At 42.8% G+C, this 19,768-nt stretch overlaps 1 protein-coding gene across 1 annotated transcript; it reads left to right on the top strand.

Moving 5' to 3' along the window:
• Positions 1–86: 86 nt before the first annotated feature.
• On the top strand, positions 87–19,546 carry LOC139300894 (aryl hydrocarbon receptor-like). The gene is made up of 12 exons (XM_070924091.1): positions 87–373; positions 3,422–3,600; positions 9,899–10,011; positions 10,104–10,193; positions 11,046–11,166; positions 11,251–11,256; positions 12,896–13,035; positions 13,561–13,763; positions 13,868–13,977; positions 14,086–14,227; positions 14,618–16,202; positions 17,278–19,546. The coding sequence occupies exons 1-12, from the start codon at positions 315–317 to the stop codon at positions 17,371–17,373; spliced, it is 2,844 nt and encodes a 947-aa protein (XP_070780192.1). The 5' UTR covers positions 87–314; the 3' UTR covers positions 17,374–19,546.
• The last annotated feature ends 222 nt before the right edge of the window (positions 19,547–19,768 follow it).

The following is a 19,768-nucleotide window of genomic DNA, read 5'->3' as shown; positions in this document are numbered from 1 at the left end:
GGACTGGGTGCGGTGAATGCCGCCGTACTTCCCCCGAAAAGTTGCGACTTTTTAAATGAGCTTCTGGCCGACGGGGTCGCTGCGAAGCCCCGCCAGACTCCAGACATGTGGATTACTTCTTTTCTGGGTCGGAGTGAGCTGAGATAAGGACATATAACTTGGAGGTTTTACTTGTTTTACAGGAGAAACACATCCAGGTTGTGTCGGGAGATTCAAAACATCAAACTTTTTATGCTAGTTTGAACATTTGGTGTTTTTTTTTTATTCTTTGAAGTGAAAGCAAAGAGAAAGTTGGTCGAAACCTTGGTGCCACCATGCCGGGGAACGGTGGAGTATATGCGGTGAAGAGGAGGAAGAAGCCCGCTCAGAAAATGTAAGTTTTAATGTGTAAAAACGTTATTTCTGTACCCTTATAAATGTCACCGCAGGGTACGAAACAGCCACTGCCGGCGGAGCCCAGCAGGCCTGGACTCCGCGCACCGTGGGCGGGCTCATGCTGGTCACTGTCAGTGGATCAATCAGTCATCTCCACCGTAATAATTACCGTATTACTATTATTATTAGTTGTAGTAATGCTACTAATCCTGTTACATTCACCTCGTGTTTCCACCCAGGCAATAGTCAGGTTGTTGTTTAGCGTCACTTGTGTGATTTATGATTTCCAAGCAGGCGGGGGCAGGTAGTGCGGGCAGGTAGTGCGGGCTACCTGCTGCAAATGTCACGCAAAGTTAATGACGTCAGGAGCAGATAAGGTGAGTCGGGCAGGAGAAGGTGGAGGAAGCAATCAGATCTTTTACTTAAAAAAAAAAAATGCAATACTACAGTGTAGAAATACAAGTAAAAGCTACACTTAAAAAGTAGAAAAGTATTAGCATCAAAATATACTTAAAGTACCAAAAGTGAAAGTACTCATTATGCAGAATGGTCCATTTCAGTATATTATATTATTGTATTATGATTACTGATGCGTTCATCACATGTTGCAGCTGGTGAAGGTGGAGTTACCTTTATATAATTACTTTATATGAAGTTGCTTAACTTATAATATATAATTTATCAGCTGATTTATATATTATATTGATATTGTATTAAGTAGTAGTAGTATCAAATAAATGTAGTGCAGTAGAAGTATAAAGTAGCATAAAATGGAAATGCAAAAAAGTACAGTACTTGAGTAAATGTACTTAGTTACATTCCACCACTGTAATCTGGTAACATACTATATATTATCAGTGTTTTATCTTTTACTTAAGTAAAAAATAATTACACCACAGTGTAGAAAAGTCACACATTCAAAATTGTATTATAGTTATTGATGCATTAATGTGTTCAACACTGTAAAGATGCAGCTGGTAAAGATTGAGTTCATTTAAATTACTTTATATACTGCTGGGGATCAATGATAATACATCATCACTTATGTTTTATTATATTTTGTATTAGTCTGAATCTGCAAAGTAAGAATAATATTTGCTCCTTCAATATACTGGAGTAGAAGTATAAAGTAGCATAAAATGGAAATACAGATGGAAGTACAGGTACCTCAAAATTGTACTTAAGTGCAGTACTTGAGTAAATGTGACTTTCCATCACTGAAAACAACCTGGATGATTCTGCATGATGAGCTGAAGAATCACACTTTTTAAAGAACAAACTTTACTTCACGTGATGTCCAGTGGATATCCAGTGATTTGTTATGGATACACTTTATTTATTTATTTATTTACTCACTCTCTTAGGAAATGTAGTATTTAGCTGTATTTGTCACAACCAGAGACTACTGTTAAGTTTTAAAAATTACTTTTTGTGGCACTTTTGGGTGGAATAATGCTTTTTTTCTACCATGTTATTCATCAGCAGCTGACATGTGATTCCAAGATAATACATTTGTCAACTATCTGCTTTTTTCCCTCTTAGTTTCCACATGATTTTTCCTCTCTCTCTCTCTCGCCGTGTTTCATGTCCTCATTCCTGCCTGCTTTGTTGTCCCTCCTCGTCCCTCCATCTCTGCTCTCAGATCTCTGTGTTTAGTCAGGGAGGGCTGGCACACAGCGCTGCAGCGTGTCCTGACACGCTGGAGAGGAATTACATTGTGGTAATTTGTTGTAGTAATGGCACAGGCCAAGTGGAAGATCAACACACACACATGCTGTCTCAAAATTATGATGTAACTTTTAAGGTAACTTGGCAAATATCTTTATTTTTAGCCACGCTAGCAGCATGACTGCGTGGACAGATGTCAGTCGGTCTGTCAGTCAATCACTTTGGTCCAGACTGAAATATCTCAACTGCTATTGGACGGATTGCCATGAAATGTGTTGCACGCATTCATGTTCCCCTCAGGATGAATTGCATTAACTTTGGTGATCCTCTGACTTCTCATCTAGCGCCACCGTCGGGTCAACGTTTTAAGGTGTCCGACGCTTTATGACCAAGCTGATGACGGTCCCGTCAGCATCAGCTGTACTTCTTTTGTGTTTAGTGCCATCAGCAAGTTATGTTAGCATGCTAAACTAAAATAGTGAACATGTTAAACATTAGACTTGCTTAGCATCAACATGTTAGCATAGATTTATAGTGACAGTTGACATAAATGATGAGACAGTTGAACTGCGTATTTTAGCACCAGAGCTAACCTGCTAACCTGCTACAGTAGATCACTGTAATGCAGTGATCCTCACCCCAAAGGGAGGAGAGCTTTTGTCATCAGCGCTCGTTTGGACTATAAAACATAAAAAAACGGTGAAAAATACTCCTCACAGTATCCAGTAGTCCAAGGTGAAGGAAGACATGAAAGCGGCTTATTCTTACATTTAAGAATCTGAATGTTTGGCATTTATGACTGAAACAATCAGTCAATTATCAAAATAGTTACTGATTCATTTTGTGTTGCAGCTCTAAAACAGACTGGGCTGCTTATACTGATGAGAACACTTAACTTTGTGGACGTCATTTCAATAATGAATTCTCAGTAACTCTGATATTTCTGGGTATTTATTACAAACGAAGGCTAATAGAGTGGATGTGCTAACCAATGACATTTCTCTCCGTGTGTTTTCCAGTCTTGTATATAATAGTAATGAAAACATGAGCCACACTGTCAACCTTTGCTGGCTCTTAAAACGCTTTGTTTGATGTGGTTCAGGGTTTATTTGGGCAGCAACCAACCTTGTCTCTTAGAGATTAAACACTGATATGTTCAAGAGACGTATTGTTTTCATAAACAGGAACAGTCTCCCACGTCCAAGCAAACAGACGTTTAAGTGCTCGTTACAGGATATGCAAAATCTACCTCGTACCAAAAACTCCCACTTCAGTTCTGGATGGAAATTCCACTATGTGTTGTAGATTCAAGTAGAGAAAGCATGTTTTAGCAAGCAGCATCACTGAACACATCCTCTTGTCTTGTGTGTTGTTTTAGTGCGAAGCCTCCACCTGCGAAGACCAATCCGTCCAAACGCCACCGGGACCGTCTGAACATAGAGCTGGACCATCTGACCAGCCTGCTGCCTTTCTCCAAGGAGGTCAGAGGTCGCCTGGACAAACTGTCCGTGCTCCGGCTCAGTGTGGGATGGCTCAAGGTTAAGAGTTACTTTCATGGTCAGTGACGTCTACCTCATAGTTTCGTGGAAGTTCTGGCAACTAACAGTAAAGGTTGCGCATAAAAGGTCACATGAAACTCGTGTATGTGGGTGAAATATTGAAAGTGAGAGACAGTATGTGTGGGACAATGTCTCAGGTGTGCAAATATGCTGCTCCAGACATTTTTGTGGCTGAGCCTTGAGTGTTTGGGGGGTGTCAGAGAGGGAACTTGACACTGTGAATAATGAATAGTCGCCCTGCTGGGAGGGAAACAGGAGAGTGTGCTGCAGGGCAGATGGAGTGTAGGCAGAGGAACATGAGACAGGCAGCAGAACAGTGGGTCTTTATTCTAACGCTGATCAAATACACACCCAGTCAAAGGTGGCAGTTAGTTGCTTACACCATCGGTACATTGTCCTGGTGTCAAAATGTGTCACTGAAATGATGGAGTCGTCCTCCTGTCAGCTCAAAGTGGGATTGAGGTGATTTAAGCACAAACAATCAGTTTAATCACATATGTTGCTTCGTATTGTTGTCTTCAAGCACGTAAACCACATGTTAAGATGTCTCTGATTAAAGGATAAGGCTGGTGATATTCTATATTTTTCTTATTTTCAACAAATCGCATGAAAAAACAAACAAAACCAAGAACGAATTGATCCTGCTAGTAAGTGTCATCCGTGTATCACACAGCCTGATGTATCTTCTTCCTCTGTGCCATAGAGCTCCATTGATGTGTCCACAAAAACACATCAGTGAGCCACACTGTTGCTCTGGGCGACGTGTTCCTTCATCACCATGAACACACACACACACTGTAGTTTATTTTGACTCAGTCCCACACAAACCGCCCTGCTGCCCCAAATACTCCCTAGAGCACCAAATGTGGATTCATCCGCCACTGAAGGAAATTATTTCGCCTTTTTAAAAAATGAAACTAATGTAGTTGTGACCTTTTCTTTTCAAGATTTATGTCTTTAGGCAGAGTAGGGAAGTCAGAAAGGATTGAGAGACGGACTAACTTCTTGTTTGTTTTGGTCTTTTCATGGGATTTGTTGACAATAATGAAAACGTAGAATAACACGAGCCTTACCATTTGTGTTTTGCAGTACGACATGAGCTAATTCAGTCCTTTTGAATTCAAGTTGAATCACAACAGAACAACATCGGGCTTCTAACATTCACATTTTGACAGGGTTTCTGTCAGCTGGAAGACTTGAGGCAGATTCAAAAGAACGGTCAAAATCGGAGCAGCAGAGCTTTTTTTAGTCCCTTCTGTGTCATAAGCTCCAAAAACAAACACTGAATCCTACATTTCCCATAATGCAACTCAATTGCATCTTTCATTAGACCCTCCCTGCCTGGTAATCACCCACATCTCTCAAACGCCACACCCATAGTCTGTAACACAGGCACTCTGTTATATATTCGAAGTCCCCGAGCCCAAGCTAACCTTGATGACATCACTATGACATCACCAGTGGTCATTTTCTCAGGCTTCACAAATCTCCATTCAGAGCCACAGAGGACATTAGACGACTGTTTACACCAGTAAACCCGACTTTTATATGTAAAGTCTTCCACTTGGCTCAGTCTTTCACAGCCCGGTCAAAGAAAACCAGGCTGCTCTCGTCTAAAATCTACCCAGCTATAGGCTTCGTTTTAACAAAATAGCAAGTAACCGGGGCCATCGTGGCCTCTCCTGCTCTGCTATCGGCCGGCTGATCGCTGCTGTTGATGGAGCAGAGGGGGGGGGATGAAGCCCGGTGGCACGACATGAGGGCTCTTGAGGAGGTGTGTTTGTGAATGGAGACGTTTGAACGACCGACACACTCAGTCGCCACGTTACCTGAGTGTTTGTTTATTATATATAGAGTGAAAGTCTGACCAGAGAGAGAAGTTGTTCTACACGTGAAGATGTTTTGATAATACATAATCTGCTCGCCACAAGGTTAACGTACAAGTAAAGGAAATGAAAACCGAACGAGTGAGTCGAGAGGTGGAGCATGAGAAGAAGCTGGTCGAAGTCGCTCCATTTTTGAGGCCTATCAGATGACGACCGTATCTACATCAGCACGTTCTGCCCCGCGCCGTCATACGTCAACATCATTTTATCTCCTCTCAGCTTTGATGTTGGTCCAGCCCGACATCACACACAAGCCGTCGTCAAGCACCGCTGTGCCTTGTTTAACGTCACCCACGAAACATAAAAGCATCAAAATGGATGTTTTAAGTCTCAAACTTACAGGCGAACCTCATGTCATTATCTGAGAACAGCTGCTGTCTATCAAACCAAACCTACATGTAAAGTCAGAGCAAAAAAATATAGTGGGATAGAAAGTTTAAAATGCAAGCTTGAGTAAATGTACCACTGTTTGAAGTATTTGAGATGTGCTGCTCAAACATTAGTGGTTTGAGCTTTTTGTTAGCTTCATTAAGCTTTTCCTTCCTATGGGCATTGACGCAAAGAGGTGAAACTAAATCTTCTTGACCCTGATTTGGTTATGCAAAGCAGAGGCTAGAGTCCAGAATGGTGGACCGATTGAACAATTAACATCTGTACAAAATGTTCTGAGCAGGTGTGGCGATATTTCACTGGATAAGTGAGAACTTCATCCTCCGGACACCGTGAAGCAAAGCCAAATTTCATGGCAGTCCGTCTAATAGCTGTTGAGATATCAGTCTGGTGGACTGACAGACGTTACCTCACTAGTGTTGCTAAAAGCACTATTGACCATGAATTTCCAGGATGAAAGCGCTTCAGTTTTAAGGTCTTAAGACCTCTCGCTGGCCTCCCCAATTAATTCTCTAATCTAATTCTCCGTCTAATCTTCTGCAGCAGTTTCCTCTGATTGTGGAGGATGTTTGTTCAGGGACGTTTAATACTGTCCACAACAAAGCCTTAAAAATAACCACAAAACGTTCACACAGTCTTTGAGGTGTTTTTTAGTTGATGGCTGAAGTGTGTTTGGATGTTTCAAATCTGTTGTTACATCAGGAGGAGGGAACAAAAGCAGGGAAGGGCTGTTGACTGATACGCTTTGTTGTTGTAGTTCAAGTGTGTAATATGAAAACAAATGTCTTGTTTGAGTCTGAAACACTCCCCTGTGTGCAGCATGTGTCACCTCGAGATATCAATAAACAAAGGAGACTTTCCTGCAGCAACATAGAGATATCTGTTCATATTCAAACAAACTATATTCCCATTTAAAAAAAACAAGCTCTCTCCGTCTCACACTGACGTCAGTTCAGTTAATGTAAAGTTTGTCCTCAACATATATATCATACATTAAAGGGTTCCTCTGGGGAACCTGTGTGGTACATTTACATTTGGATATCTGGACATCTGAGCACAGACTGTTGTTTCCTTCAGTCCCCGGTGATGCTGCTGCTGCTGCTGCTGCCATCACCTGGAGTGAAGGTTACCATGGTGAACCCATGTCACCGTAGCAACAGAATCCAGAGTCTGAGAAGGGCTCAGGAAGTCTGTCACCACGGGGGGGGTGGCGGGCTGGTTGTTCACGGCTGCTTCCTGTGTTTGTGGATAACGAGGGTGAACGAGGTCGACTCGAGGTCAGAGATGTCATTAACTCGGCCTCCAGCTGTATTTTCCTGCAGGATGAATCTGCTCTGCTTAAACAATGTGGACGAATATTAAGCGCAAGTAAAGGAAGCAGAAATGAAGCACAACTTCACCTAATTTTGTATTTCAGGTTTGATACTGTTAGTGGATGGTGGAAATAACAGAGTATATTAAGTGTTACGGGGTGGATCAACAAATTTGATGTACTTTGCTCAGGTTTTTCCACTTCAAGCTACTTTATACTCCACGACATCTCGGAGGGAAATATTTCCTTGGAATTAATGCTAATGACCTGACTCGCCCATCATCAGGTCAAAATTTAAATTTGTCCAATAATTAGATTTGTGTGTGTGTGTGTGTGGTGCTAATTAGGAAATGTTAGCATGCTAACATGTTACACTAAGACGGTTGAACACTAGACCTGCTAAACATCAGCATGTTAGCAATGTCATTGCGAGCATCTTAGCCTGCTGGTGTTAGCATTTAGCTCAAAGTACCGCTGTGCCTAAATACATCTTCACAGAGCTGCTAGCATGAATGTAGGCTGTTATTGTTGCGTTGTGCTCAATCAGAACTAGTGTGTAAGTGTTTGTGTTTGTTAACAGTTGTTCCAAATGAGCACGGTGGAAGGCGGAGTGAAAATCCGGCCGCCGCAGAGAGGCAGGAGACGGGATATTGTTTAAATATGGGGATGGCGGTGCACATTGTCAGGCGGTCTCTCCTGGAAGACAGTAATGCACCCAGTTGTTCACATGAAAAGTGACAAATAGTTGAATGAAGAATGAAAAAAGAGCACGAGAGAGAGGTTCAAGCCGTGGCTCCTCTAAAGGTGTGTGGGGGGAGGCACACTGGCAGCTCTAGTCTTGTTTCTCTCTCAGCTGTTTCTGAAGGGATACAGCTTTTCACACTCATCAGCACCCCCAACCCCCCACCCGCCCACCCACGTCTCTCCAGGACCACGTCTTTGGCGAGGTGAACTGACTCTGCGTGTGAACCCTCCACAGTGCTGAGCAGAGGAGGAAGACGAGGAGAGGGGAGGAGGAAGGGAGGCAGGATGGGAGTGAAGGGAAGAGGGGAGGCCAGATTTCAGTTTAAAACATTTATGAAACAGAAAGTCGACTTTTCAGTAACTCTGTTTGTGTGTCTGATATGTTTAGACTTTAAGATCACGTGTTTCGGTGTCACACTGAGTTTAATGCCTGAAGACGTGTTGATTATTATTATTATTATTATTACACCAATTCGCAGATCCCCAGAGTTGGTTACAGTTTCTGCTGTAATAAGAAACTCGAGATTCTTTCGCTCGTCTGAGTTTGTAGAAAGTTGCTCTTGACCGAGATGACAGGGCAAATTCCTGGGTTTGTGTGTGGGGGGGGGGCGAGAGGCAGATCCTGTGGTTTTGTGCGGTGGGAGGGGGAGGGAAGTTTGTTGGCGTGCCACAGAGTCATTACTGTAAGGAAAGGAAAGGAGGTATTGCTTAGCTGACTGAACGCCAGCGATCACAGATTAGATTACAGCTAGCTTAAAAAATCACTTTTTAACACAAAGACAAAACGCTGTTCCATCCTGCTTGAAAAATAAACTGACTTGTGTCGAGCAAGGTTTCCCCTGTTTTCAGCTTTTCTGTAAATGCAATATTTCATGCTTCCATCAGCTTAATTTGCAGCTAATTCTGTGTGAACTCTGGGTGCCTTTTTCCTACACAAACACTGTGCAGATGTGCAAACATAAAAGCGCATGCTCTCACTTGCTGTGTGTGATTTCTGATGTCTCCGGTTGCCCCGCTCACGGAGGTAAAAGCTGCCTGTAGGACGTCACGGATACTCTGATCCGTCCCACAAATAAACCAGTGAAACATTAGCAGGGATGCAGCAAAGACACATGCAGCGAGTTGTTGTAGAAACACACTGGATACCAAACAGTGTTGTGCTTTTGTTCACTTTAGCTCGAATGTTTCTCGGAGCCGGAGCATATTTGACCAGTTAAGAAGACAAAGCAAAGAGAAGGTGACACTTTTTAGGTTTTATGATTAGTTCAGCTCATCATAACACTTCTGGCCACCTGAAGAATATATAAAAGATTATTCAATATTCTCTCTCTTTCAGCTCTGTTTTTGGTCTCCACCAACTCCTGAGAAACATGTCTGTCTCTTTAGCTGCTAAATGCTCCACGATGTTCACCAGCTACTCGCTAACTGTGTCTGTCAGCAGGAAGTCTACAGCGGATTTATCAGAGCACTGATGACAGTGAACCAAAACAGTAAAGTTACAGTGAAACGATGACTGTCGGGTGATAATTCTCTGTGGGTTTGTCACTACGAGCGACGCCTTTCACATTACACCTTGTCAATTGCCCCATTAATAATATTAATAATATTGATCACAGCAGCTAATATCCACTACCAGCTTAACTTCAAACACTAAACTACCAAGAATAGAGCAAAATATATGCAGTAAATAATCCACAAGCCCTGAAAAGATAAATGTGAATTCAGATTTGAATAAAAGCCTGAACCTTTTTCATAGTGATTTGGTGAACTGACCCTTTAAGGCTTGTAATAAGATAAATTAGGGACATCATGACGTGAATTTATCCTCTAAGTTTGGTTTTATTTGTCACATATTTTGCCAGAGTGCTGTTCAATGTGTCACTTGTATGATGAGCTCACTTTTTTCCCGTTTGGCAGTTTCAGGACACTGAAAATCAGATTCTTTGTTGTTTATTTTATCGTAGCAGCATTCCAGAAGAACGCGAGGTCGGCTCCTCTCGTCTCTGCAAATGGCAGAAATGGACAGTCGGCGTCCCTGGACGGAGTCAGTTTCTCAGAGGGAGACCTCCTTCTCCAGGTGCAGCAACAAAACACTGGATTACACGCATGCACACGTGTTTATTCGTCAGCGTGCATGTGTGTCATTTCGTATTTCCGTGATTTCTGTAGGCTTTAAATGGTTTCGTGTTGGTTGTTACGACCGATGGCACCGTCTTCTACACGTCCCCGACCATCCAGGACTTCCTGGGCTTCCATCAGGTAAAACTGTGACACCAGACACTGTAAATATCTTTCTTTGTACCCGTGGTGGAGGATTTATTAACATGCTTTACTTACGTAGCAATACCACAGTGTAGAAATACTCTGTTACAAGTAAGTCCTGCTTTGAAAATGTGACTTAAGTTGAAGTATAGTAAAGTATTTACAGAAAAATATACTTAAAGTATGAAAAGTAAAAGTAGTCGTCCACCCACACAGGTGTTTTCACTAATGTTTCCCAACTAAACCTCTTCAGTCAGTGTAGAAACAACACTTGATTGACGTCTTTCTTTCCCTGTCTGTTGGGTTTTATATTACCTATTGGGGTGGGACAACCTGCATTACATCATTCTTATTAGTACATTGAGTTTGGTGACATCATGCAGTTACCAACACAGCTAACACACCCGGCTTACACCTGACTAGAGGTCAAATCAGCCAGAGTGACTTAAAACACACAAAACACAAGCTTTGTTTTATTTATTCCGTTAGCTACTCTGTTATATGTGTTTATTTAAAGAAATAGTTCAAGATGTGGAGGAATTTGCTTTCCTGCCAGGAGTTAGATGAGAAGCCAGCTAGCTTAGCTTAGGATAAAGACTGGAAACAGCTAGCCTGGCTGTGTCCAAAGGTAACAAAATGCTCCTACCAGCACGTCTAAAGTTCACTGTTAACACTGTCAACATATTATATCTCATTTGTTTAATCTGTACAAAATCAAACTGTGTGTGTAAACATGATGATCTGATCAGGCTAGCTGTTCGCCCTGTTCCCAGTCTTCATGCTATGCTAAGATAAGCTAACTAAAGTGAATGGAAGTGTAATTTAATTTAGATTCCTTTCTGTCATCAGTCCGACGTGGTCCACCAGAGTGTGTACGATCTCATTCACATGGACGACAGAGAGGCGTTCAGATGTCAGCTCCACTTCGCCCTCAACCCGAGCGAGAGCGGCTCACACGCCGGAGCAGAAGGTATGAATTCAACCTGTTTCATTCAGGGATTATCTGTAGATTTGGCTCGTGACCCCCTCTAACAAAAGCAATGTCTACTTGCAGCCCCTCGTCACTGGTCGCGTGTGGCCGCTGGTTGTGACCAGTTGTTTTATCTGAATCATTTCCAGATGCCAGAAGACATGCGATTATTAAGTAACTCACAAGAAGAAAAAGCAAACATTAGAGTGCAGCGAGGTCCCCAGGTAGGGAACGCACTTTATAGTAAGTTCAGTGTCAGCACTGGGTTGTCCAAATAACATGTGACCAATAAAACGAGAAACTCAGGACCGACAAACACAGATGTTCAATAAAACCTGACATACGGATTCACACATCAACTTTGGATATTTAAAGCAAATCTGGTGGAGTAAAAAGTGCAGTATTTGCATCTTAAATGTTGTGGAGTTAGACGTATAATGTTTCATAAAATGGAAATACTCATGTAAAGTACCTCAAATTTGTACTTATGTACAGTACATGGGTATAATACACTTAAATATACAGAAAACATCAGTTGAGTCACATGCCTCACACACTGTAATGGGTCAATGACAGGACGTTCTCACCCAACAAGAGGGCAAAACATCTTAATAGCAGTTCACTCTCCACCTGCTCCTCATATACTGAATGTACTGTATGTATAAGAGACTGTTTTAGGGGTGGGGGGGGCCTGTGGAGGGTCGTGGGGGTCACAAGCCTCTCGGCATTGCAGGGATGCTTTCATTTCACCTTCAGTCTGTTTCTGGAGCCGCTTGCAGTTCATGTGAACTCACAGACTGTCGATTCAAATACGTATCTTGTTTAAATGAATAAATTACACTTGACATGATGGATTTCATTTAAAATTATTGAGGATATGATTTCAGTTGCTTTCTGCAGCCAGAAAGACAAGAATTAAAGGTAAACTGTGGAGTTTTTGACCACTAGTAGAGCTCTGCAGCTGTTCATTTATGAATTTATTTATGTACATGCAGGCGACGCAATACACTTTCCCACCAGTGGTTTCATGCCATTCCACAGGTGGCAGTAATGCGTCAAACAAAGGCGGGGAAGAAGAAGACTGCTGACAGGCAAACATGGATGTAAACAATTCAAATTTCAAACTTTTAAGAAAGATTAGCTCTGCAGATGTTTTATGAGGAAGGAAATACATTCAACATGTTTGTCCTCAAGGACTCACACACAATAAGTTTTGGTGAAGTTTGTTTGTTTTACGTAAAACTCCACAGGACCCCTTTTAACAGCACGCAACCAAAACATGGACGTTTTGTATCCATAGAAATAACAAAATGAATGGGATCCTGATAACCATCAAGAAGATTAGAAGTTTTGTTTTTTTTACAGAAGAGGATTCTGTCTCTTTAAACTATCTCTGCTCTGCAAGAAAATTAACTGGCACCTATTTTGATCGATCAAATATTCCCTACTTCCAGTTCAACAAAACTGGTAATTGATGATTTCAACTTTGACAAGCGCTTTCACTTCCTGACATTTTATGGATGAAAATAAGTTAGTTTCAGCTCTAATTAGAACATATTTTGTATGATGTGGTTAAGTGTCTGTGTCTGTTTTTAATGGTATTCAGACACAGTATTTGTCCCACGTGGAGATGTAATAGGCAGAATATCAGATGCTGATGAACCTAGAAGGCAGATAAGGTGTTTAGAAACATTAACATCACTTTGATATTAGGGTTGTTTCTCTGCAGATGGGCAGTCCGGCAGTAAATCTTCGAGCAGCTCTGTGAACTTGTTTCCTCAGCACATCCCTCCGGAGAACTCCTCGTTTCTGGAACGAAGCTTCTGCTGTCGCCTTCGCTGCCTCCAGGACAACACCTCTGGATTCCTGGTACATTAAAGAAAGCATTTGTTAAGCTAAGAGGCTGCAGCTCTGTGAGGCAGAGCTAAATGCTAATGTCAGCATGCCAATGATGGTACTTTATGAAAGGTCAGATGAAGTCAGAGGATCGTCACAGTTGTCATGATTCAACTTATGAGAGCCAAAACATTTTGTGCCATCTGGCAGAAGTCGAGATATTAGTGAGTATAAGTGACACCTTTGACCTGCTGGTGCTGCTAGATGAAAAGACATCACCATCACCAAATTCACTTTTAATTAGTCTTCTGGAAACCATCAATGTCTGAACAGAACTTCATAGTAATCGATCTGATAGTTGTTGAGATATTTCAATCTAATTACGTCAGAATTTCACTCAAAACCAAAAATGTCAACCTCATTGTGCCGCTAGATGAAAAGTCAGTAGGGTTCATCCTCTGGGGATCGTGAATGGCAATCCATCAGTCAGACATTGCCATCTCTAGAGCTATTAGAGCTGTTAGCATCTCTTGATATGTTTGTTTGTGTCTCCTCCAGGCTCTAAACTTCAGTGGACGTCTGAAATACCTGCATTTGCAGGGAAACACCAGGCCTGATGGGACTGCTGCTCCTCCTCAGCTGGCCCTGTTTGCCATCGCCACACCCCTGCAGCCTCCTTCAGTCATGGCAATCCGGACTAAGACCCTCATCTTCCAGACTAAACACAGAATGGACTTTGCTCCTATGGGCATAGACACCAGGTTGGCATTTTTGGTGAATCTCTAAATATTTTTTTTGACACCAGCTTGGTAAGAGATTTAACCAGATCAGCTTCCATAACAGTCTGTCCCTTGTTTCCTTTCAGAGGGAAGCTGGTTTTAGGATATTCAGAGGTCGAGTTGGTCACAACAGGCTCTGGCTATCAGTTCGTCCACGCTGCTGACATGATGTACTGCGCTGACAACCACCTCAGGAGTGAGTTCTCCTATAAGACACTCTCTACTTCTCAGATCTAATTATACATTTGCTTTTAACCTCACGTCATTGTCAGTCTTACGTCGGTCTTACCTGCTCTGTCCTCAGTGATGAAGACTGGAGACAGTGGCTTCACCTTCTTCAGGCTGCTGACCAAAACAGGACACTGGTTGTGGGTTCAGGCCACCGCCAGGGTCGTCTTCAAGGGAGGGAGACCAGACTTCATCGTCGCTCGCCAGAAAGCCCTCACGTAAGCATCAGCTTTTTATCGAGCTAAGGACTCTTAAAGGATAGCGGGATGGACGACGGCCACAGTCCTCGTATTGTGAGGCTTCAGAAATCTGTGTTCAAGAAGTCTTCCTCTGAAGTTACGGTCTTTTAAGTACAAAATGATCTTTCTATCCTTTCACTGCAGCTCATCATGTGCTGCTACCTTATTGGTGAAAGTTGTTTGTGCTGCATGCAGCTTGAGAGAAAGCCTGCAGGCAGTACTCAGGGCTCAAACAATGTTTTTCATAAAAATAAACATAAAAATACGTTCCAAACCAAACCTACAGTCTTGATTTAAGCATTTAAAAGTACAGTATTTTCTAATGATAATAATATTAACCTTTGCATGTTGCAACTTATTTTTCTGTAGAAACGAAGAAGGAGAGGAACACTTGCACCAGAGGAGACAGCAGCTCCCCTTCAACCTCGCCACCGGTGAAGGAGTCCTGTACGACATTTCTCTGGATGCCTTCTCCGCCCCTGGTCCTCCTGGCTCCGGTGCACCGGGCACCTCGGAGCCCACAACAGAGAAACCTTTGGACCCGGCCTCCCTCCTGGGATCCCTTCGCCGGCAGGACCACTCTGTTTACACCCAGCCACAGAAACCCAGTCCCCAGCTCCCAATCTTCACCCAAATAGTGGACCTTGATTTCGAACAACCCTTGGAACAAGCCTTCCTGGACAGCCACGCTCTGCTCAGTGTGCCCGGCCAGATCCAGGCTTCACAGAAGAGGTCTATCACAGGGGACCTCACATCGGAAGCCATGATTGACTCGTTGGAGCAGATTTTGGGGGATATTGGGGATGGAGGGATAGAGGGTCTTGAGGTTGAGGAGACAGAGCTGAGGGGCTGGGAGAACACCATCGTCAGGATGAATAAAGAGAGGGAAGAAGCATCGAGGGAACTAAATCACATCCTGGCCAATGACGTGTTCTCATATGTGGAGGAGGCTCTGAGGAGAGAGACTGGAGGGTATGTGCAGGATTCAGATCAGACCGGGCCTCATGTTTCTGGGAACAGTTTATCCATTCAAGGACCGCATCCTGGGTCTGTGCTTTCAAACAATGAGCGTCAGTGGCAGCCAGTGACGGACATGACATCTGGGTTTGCAGAGCAGACTCTGTTGGAGGACGTTCGCGGGGGTGTTGGTTGTTCGACCGGACTAAAAGGTGCTTCTCAGGCTGTGTCTCACATGGCGGCACCCACACAGTGTCGTAACACTCAGCAGGGACACAGCTTTCGACTGTGGCCTCCCAGCAGCGGCAGTCACCACTGTGGCAACCAAATCATTTCAACACAGTCCTGCCGTAATGTTCACTCACAGCCCGACGTGCCGCAGCAGTCTTGGCTTCCATCTGCACAAAACACCAACAACTTCCACGGCAGCCGCCAGTCTGGCTCGCAACAAAGTGCACGATATACGTTAAGCCACGCTGGTTCGCAGCAGACTTGCATGGGGCCGCAGCTTCAGAGCCCTTCAGTGTGGCAACAACAGCAGCTGCCGCAAAGTTTTCACCATCACACACTGACACATTCCACACACACACCAGGCGGCGTGAACTCAACAGCTCACCCGCAAATACAGCGATTATCTGGCAGCTGCATGTATGAAAAAAGAGAAGGTCACATACCCAACGCTGCTACTGTTCCTACCGGACAGAACGGGCCCCTCCTGGGACCTACGTGCTCCAGAGGACCCACGCAGGCTGCAGGGACGACCGCAAACGCTCCCTTCATCCTGCCGCATCCAGGCATGGCAGTCGGGGTCATCAACCAGGGGATGATGCAGTCGTCCGGTCCCAACGCTCACATGGCTGCCTGCGTAGATGTGGGCAACATCAGTTTGGTTCATCTGAGTGGAGACAGCGCTGGCCTGGGAACAGCTCGGTCAGGATATCCACCTGAAAATGGATCATTACAGTCGTCGTTCTTCTGTTGGAACGGTGACACTCAGGTAAATAAGACACATTTTAAGTCATTTTGAGGTCAAAATTATTTCGGGATTACTGGCTGTATTTCCCAACTGTTTGTCCAGATGGTTATAATTTGTCTTAAAAACATTATATGGGCCTGGGCGCCCTGGTAGCTCACCGGGTAGAGCGCATACCACATAAGGCTGAGGTTCGATTCCGGCCCGGGTCCTTTTGCTGCATGTCATCCCCCTTCTCTCTCCCGCATTTCCTGTCTATGTATAGAAAACATTATATGGGCCTCAGGCAGTTCTTGTCCTGTTTTGATGAGCCTCTGAGTGTTGAAGTGAGAGTTATTTCAGACCTCCCATTCATTTTCTGCACAATGTTAAGGGACTGATGGTTGGAGCACTTCAATGTGCATGAACCTCTCCAGGTTTAATAGGAAATATCTGAAACATCCAAGCTTTAAGGAATAGTTTGACATTTTGGGAAATATCTGTCCATGTAAAATATAAGGCTATAGCCAGTTCGCGTAGCTTAGCATAAAGACTGGAAACAGGGGGAAACAGCTAGCCTAGCTAATTAACACATTTCATTCATAGCTGATCTTCTATTCTCATCAAACTCAAGAATAAATAAGTTAGAACAATAAAAACTGGTAGCCTTAACATAAACCTATAGTAGCTATAGTTAAATTATCCCGGCGGCACCTTTCTATGTTGAGGAACATTGAAGTTATCATTAAAAAACTGGCAAAATGGGAATTTACACTCTTTGAAAAAAGAGACGGACAGCGTGTTGCGTTACTATGACAACCAGCAACCGTGAGCTGTCATCATTAGTCTGAGCTGCTGTGTAACTCCACAGTTAACAGGCTTTTTAAATATGGTGATTGCTATGTGTATTGCTTATTTCCTCTGTTTTGATTAGTTTGAAAACAGTCAAGAGATCTGATCCTCACATGAGCAAATATTCTGTACTGATCAAGTATCAAGACCAGATTTATCAGCAGGGACGACTAGACTGGTAAACAGGACTTAACCTCCTACAGTCTTATCCAGCTGGAGGTTTTAATTTTCAGGATTATCACAGCATTTCTACACTTTTCTTCCACAGATCCCCAAAGTTCCCCTGAACAGTGTTGTTGACCCGTTTGCCTTCGCCGCCCTTCCTACTGGGAGCGTCAACCTTTCCCAAAACACTGGTCCATAGTCGCCCCTGACTGGACCGACAGATATGCCTGAGTGCGATGAAAGCACTTCTGAGATTATTCCTGTAGACAGAGGAGGAGATGACGAGGACCTTCCCTTCTAGGATACTTACATTTTATAGATGTTGTGTCTGCTGTGGCTCACCAAGAGATACAAACCTTCTCATTTCAAACCTTTCAAGTCTTTTGCTGATGATGTTAAAGTATCTTAACGTCTCTGGGCTTCTACCTTTGAGCCTTGACTCTTCAAATATTTATCTAACAATAAATAGCTTTTTATACATATTCATGCTGCAAGTAACCGACGATGTTGTGAAGTGACCTGTCAGCAGAATGGAAGCTGGACCCAAGTGGACTTGAGACCATAAGAAGTCTAGACTACAGCTTTTCTGTATCACATAAACTGTGAGGAATAACAGACGTGCAGTCTTCATGTGGGGGAGGATTTGGCATCAGTTGAACTGTGAATCTGTGAACACTCCTGTCCTGTAAACCTTTATATCTGTTTGTTAATATCCAGTTTATATCAGTGTTGTTCTTTAGAGTGCCGTTAAGACGACACATCATAGACCAGGAGGACTTTAAACCGGGTCATGGACCTTGTAATATCATTCATTTCCTATACTTGGCTTTAAAAAGTAAAACAAATGTTTGTCCTCATTATTGTAAAGTGAATGCAGCGTCTTATTATCAGTGAACCCAACCAAAGGGATTTGTATTAGCTTTAAAGGAGAAGTTCACACGTCCATATGTACGTTGAAACACTTTTTGCTTGCTGTGACCTTTCCTGCTGTTCGTACTGGGACATGAAAAGATGCCTTCCTGTCAAGCTTCCAGTGTAAGTGAACCCAAGTTTATCTGAAGTTAATGTGAGGCTTCATCAGTCTGAGTCAGACAGTGAGTATCTTCCAGTCTCTTCACTGCAGCCCAGCAAAGAAACACAGGAAACACACAGAAAAACAGACTTTAAACTTTGGAAGATACCCTTTAGATTTGTCTCAGACTACGTTGAAATCTTAGTAGTAAGGGGTCTCTTAACGGAGGAATGATTACAGCTCGATTAAACGGTTTTAAGGTAGACATCGTGAACTTTTCCTTTAACTGGGATGGTTTCGTTTCTGTCTCAAAAGTCGTCGTTTGGATTTTATTCAGCTGTGAAACTAAAGAGTGAAACGTAGAAACGAATCTTTTCCCCCACACAAACGCAGCTTTGTTGGAAAGAAAAGCAGACAGATGTTCCACATCTGACCATTTAGACTTGCCAATTATCTGGCAAGTTAACTTAGTTTTGTATTGATTGAACATGTTAGACATGAAACAATGCAGTATTAAAATACTGTAAAAATCTAGTTAACTTGAGCAGTTCTCTTCCCTCCCTCACTACCAACTGTTGATGTGCCCTTGAGCAAGACCTTTAAACTACAGTTGCCAACACTGTTTAACAAAAGACAGAAGCACCACCCACATTTAGCACCTATTAGTAGTATTTAAACATTGAATAAATGGCAGATAGAAGGACATTATAAGTGTTTATTTATGTACAGTATTTGTCAACAATTATAACTATATTTTCTAACTGTGCGGTATATTGTCATTCATTATCTGTTTATACACCAGCATCCAGTTATAGGTGCTTCACAGGAGAAGTTGTACTTTAAAAGGTCCTTATATCTACTAACAACTACATTATAGTGTGTTATAAACATGTGTTCATTGTTTTAAGTACTGATACTGCTTATAAATGCTAAATTATACTTAAACTGAATGAATTAGTGGTTAAATCTTCTACAATAATCAAATTTGGGATTAACGGTCTGCATGAGGGTAATGGATCCACGCAACCAGTAATATGTAATTCATTATTTCTATATGGGAGAAGTGGCAGCTCAGTGTGAACAGATCCAAACTACAGAGTCAGAACTATAATAACATACTGTATATTTTCAGTTTAAATGACGCATCCATCTCAGCCGTTTCAAAGAAGAACTTGCCTTGTCAAGTCAACTCGCATTCAAAAAGTAAGATGTGCACATTTCGGCCTGTAGGAGATTGCCATGTTATTGTGCTTCTGTTATTACAGGTAATGTTACTCTCTGTAGCTGCTTTGTATTCCTTGTGTTCAAGATATAACCGACAAGTCTAATTTATTTTGCCATTAAAGAACTGTAACCCCTCCTTTTAGCGTCATGTGTTATTCTCCATGCCGCACATGCAGTGTTATCTCTGGAGGGGTTCATGTGAGGACAGTGTGTGATTGTATTCAAACTGGGTCACCTGCTGTCATTAGAACTTCAGACCTCACAGCAGGTTTCAGGTTCAGCCCATTGTGATCTTGTGCTCTGTGTGGAGCTCCAGTGCCAACTTGTATTGTTATCTGTGGAGTATCTGTGTGCCTGA

Source organism: Enoplosus armatus, chromosome 18 (assembly GCF_043641665.1).
Source record: "Enoplosus armatus isolate fEnoArm2 chromosome 18, fEnoArm2.hap1, whole genome shotgun sequence".
NCBI classification, from domain to species: domain Eukaryota; kingdom Metazoa; phylum Chordata; class Actinopteri; order Centrarchiformes; family Enoplosidae; genus Enoplosus; species Enoplosus armatus.
Note: the sequence above shows the minus strand (reverse complement) of the source record. Positions and strands in the feature narration are given on the sequence as shown.

What these genes read in the sequence shown, in the direction of transcription:
- LOC139300894 (XM_070924091.1), top strand. Translation starts at nt 315, where the DNA reads ATGCCGGGGAACGGTGGAGTATATGCGGTGAAGAGGAGGAAGAAGCCC. An exon ending in AGGGAGACCTCCTTCTCCAG is followed by an intron (nt 10,012 to 10,103) that starts GTGCAGCAACAA and finishes TGATTTCTGTAG; the next exon opens with GCTTTAAATGGTTTCGTGTT. An exon ending in ACAACACCTCTGGATTCCTG is followed by an intron (nt 13,036 to 13,560) that starts GTACATTAAAGA and finishes TGTCTCCTCCAG; the next exon opens with GCTCTAAACTTCAGTGGACG.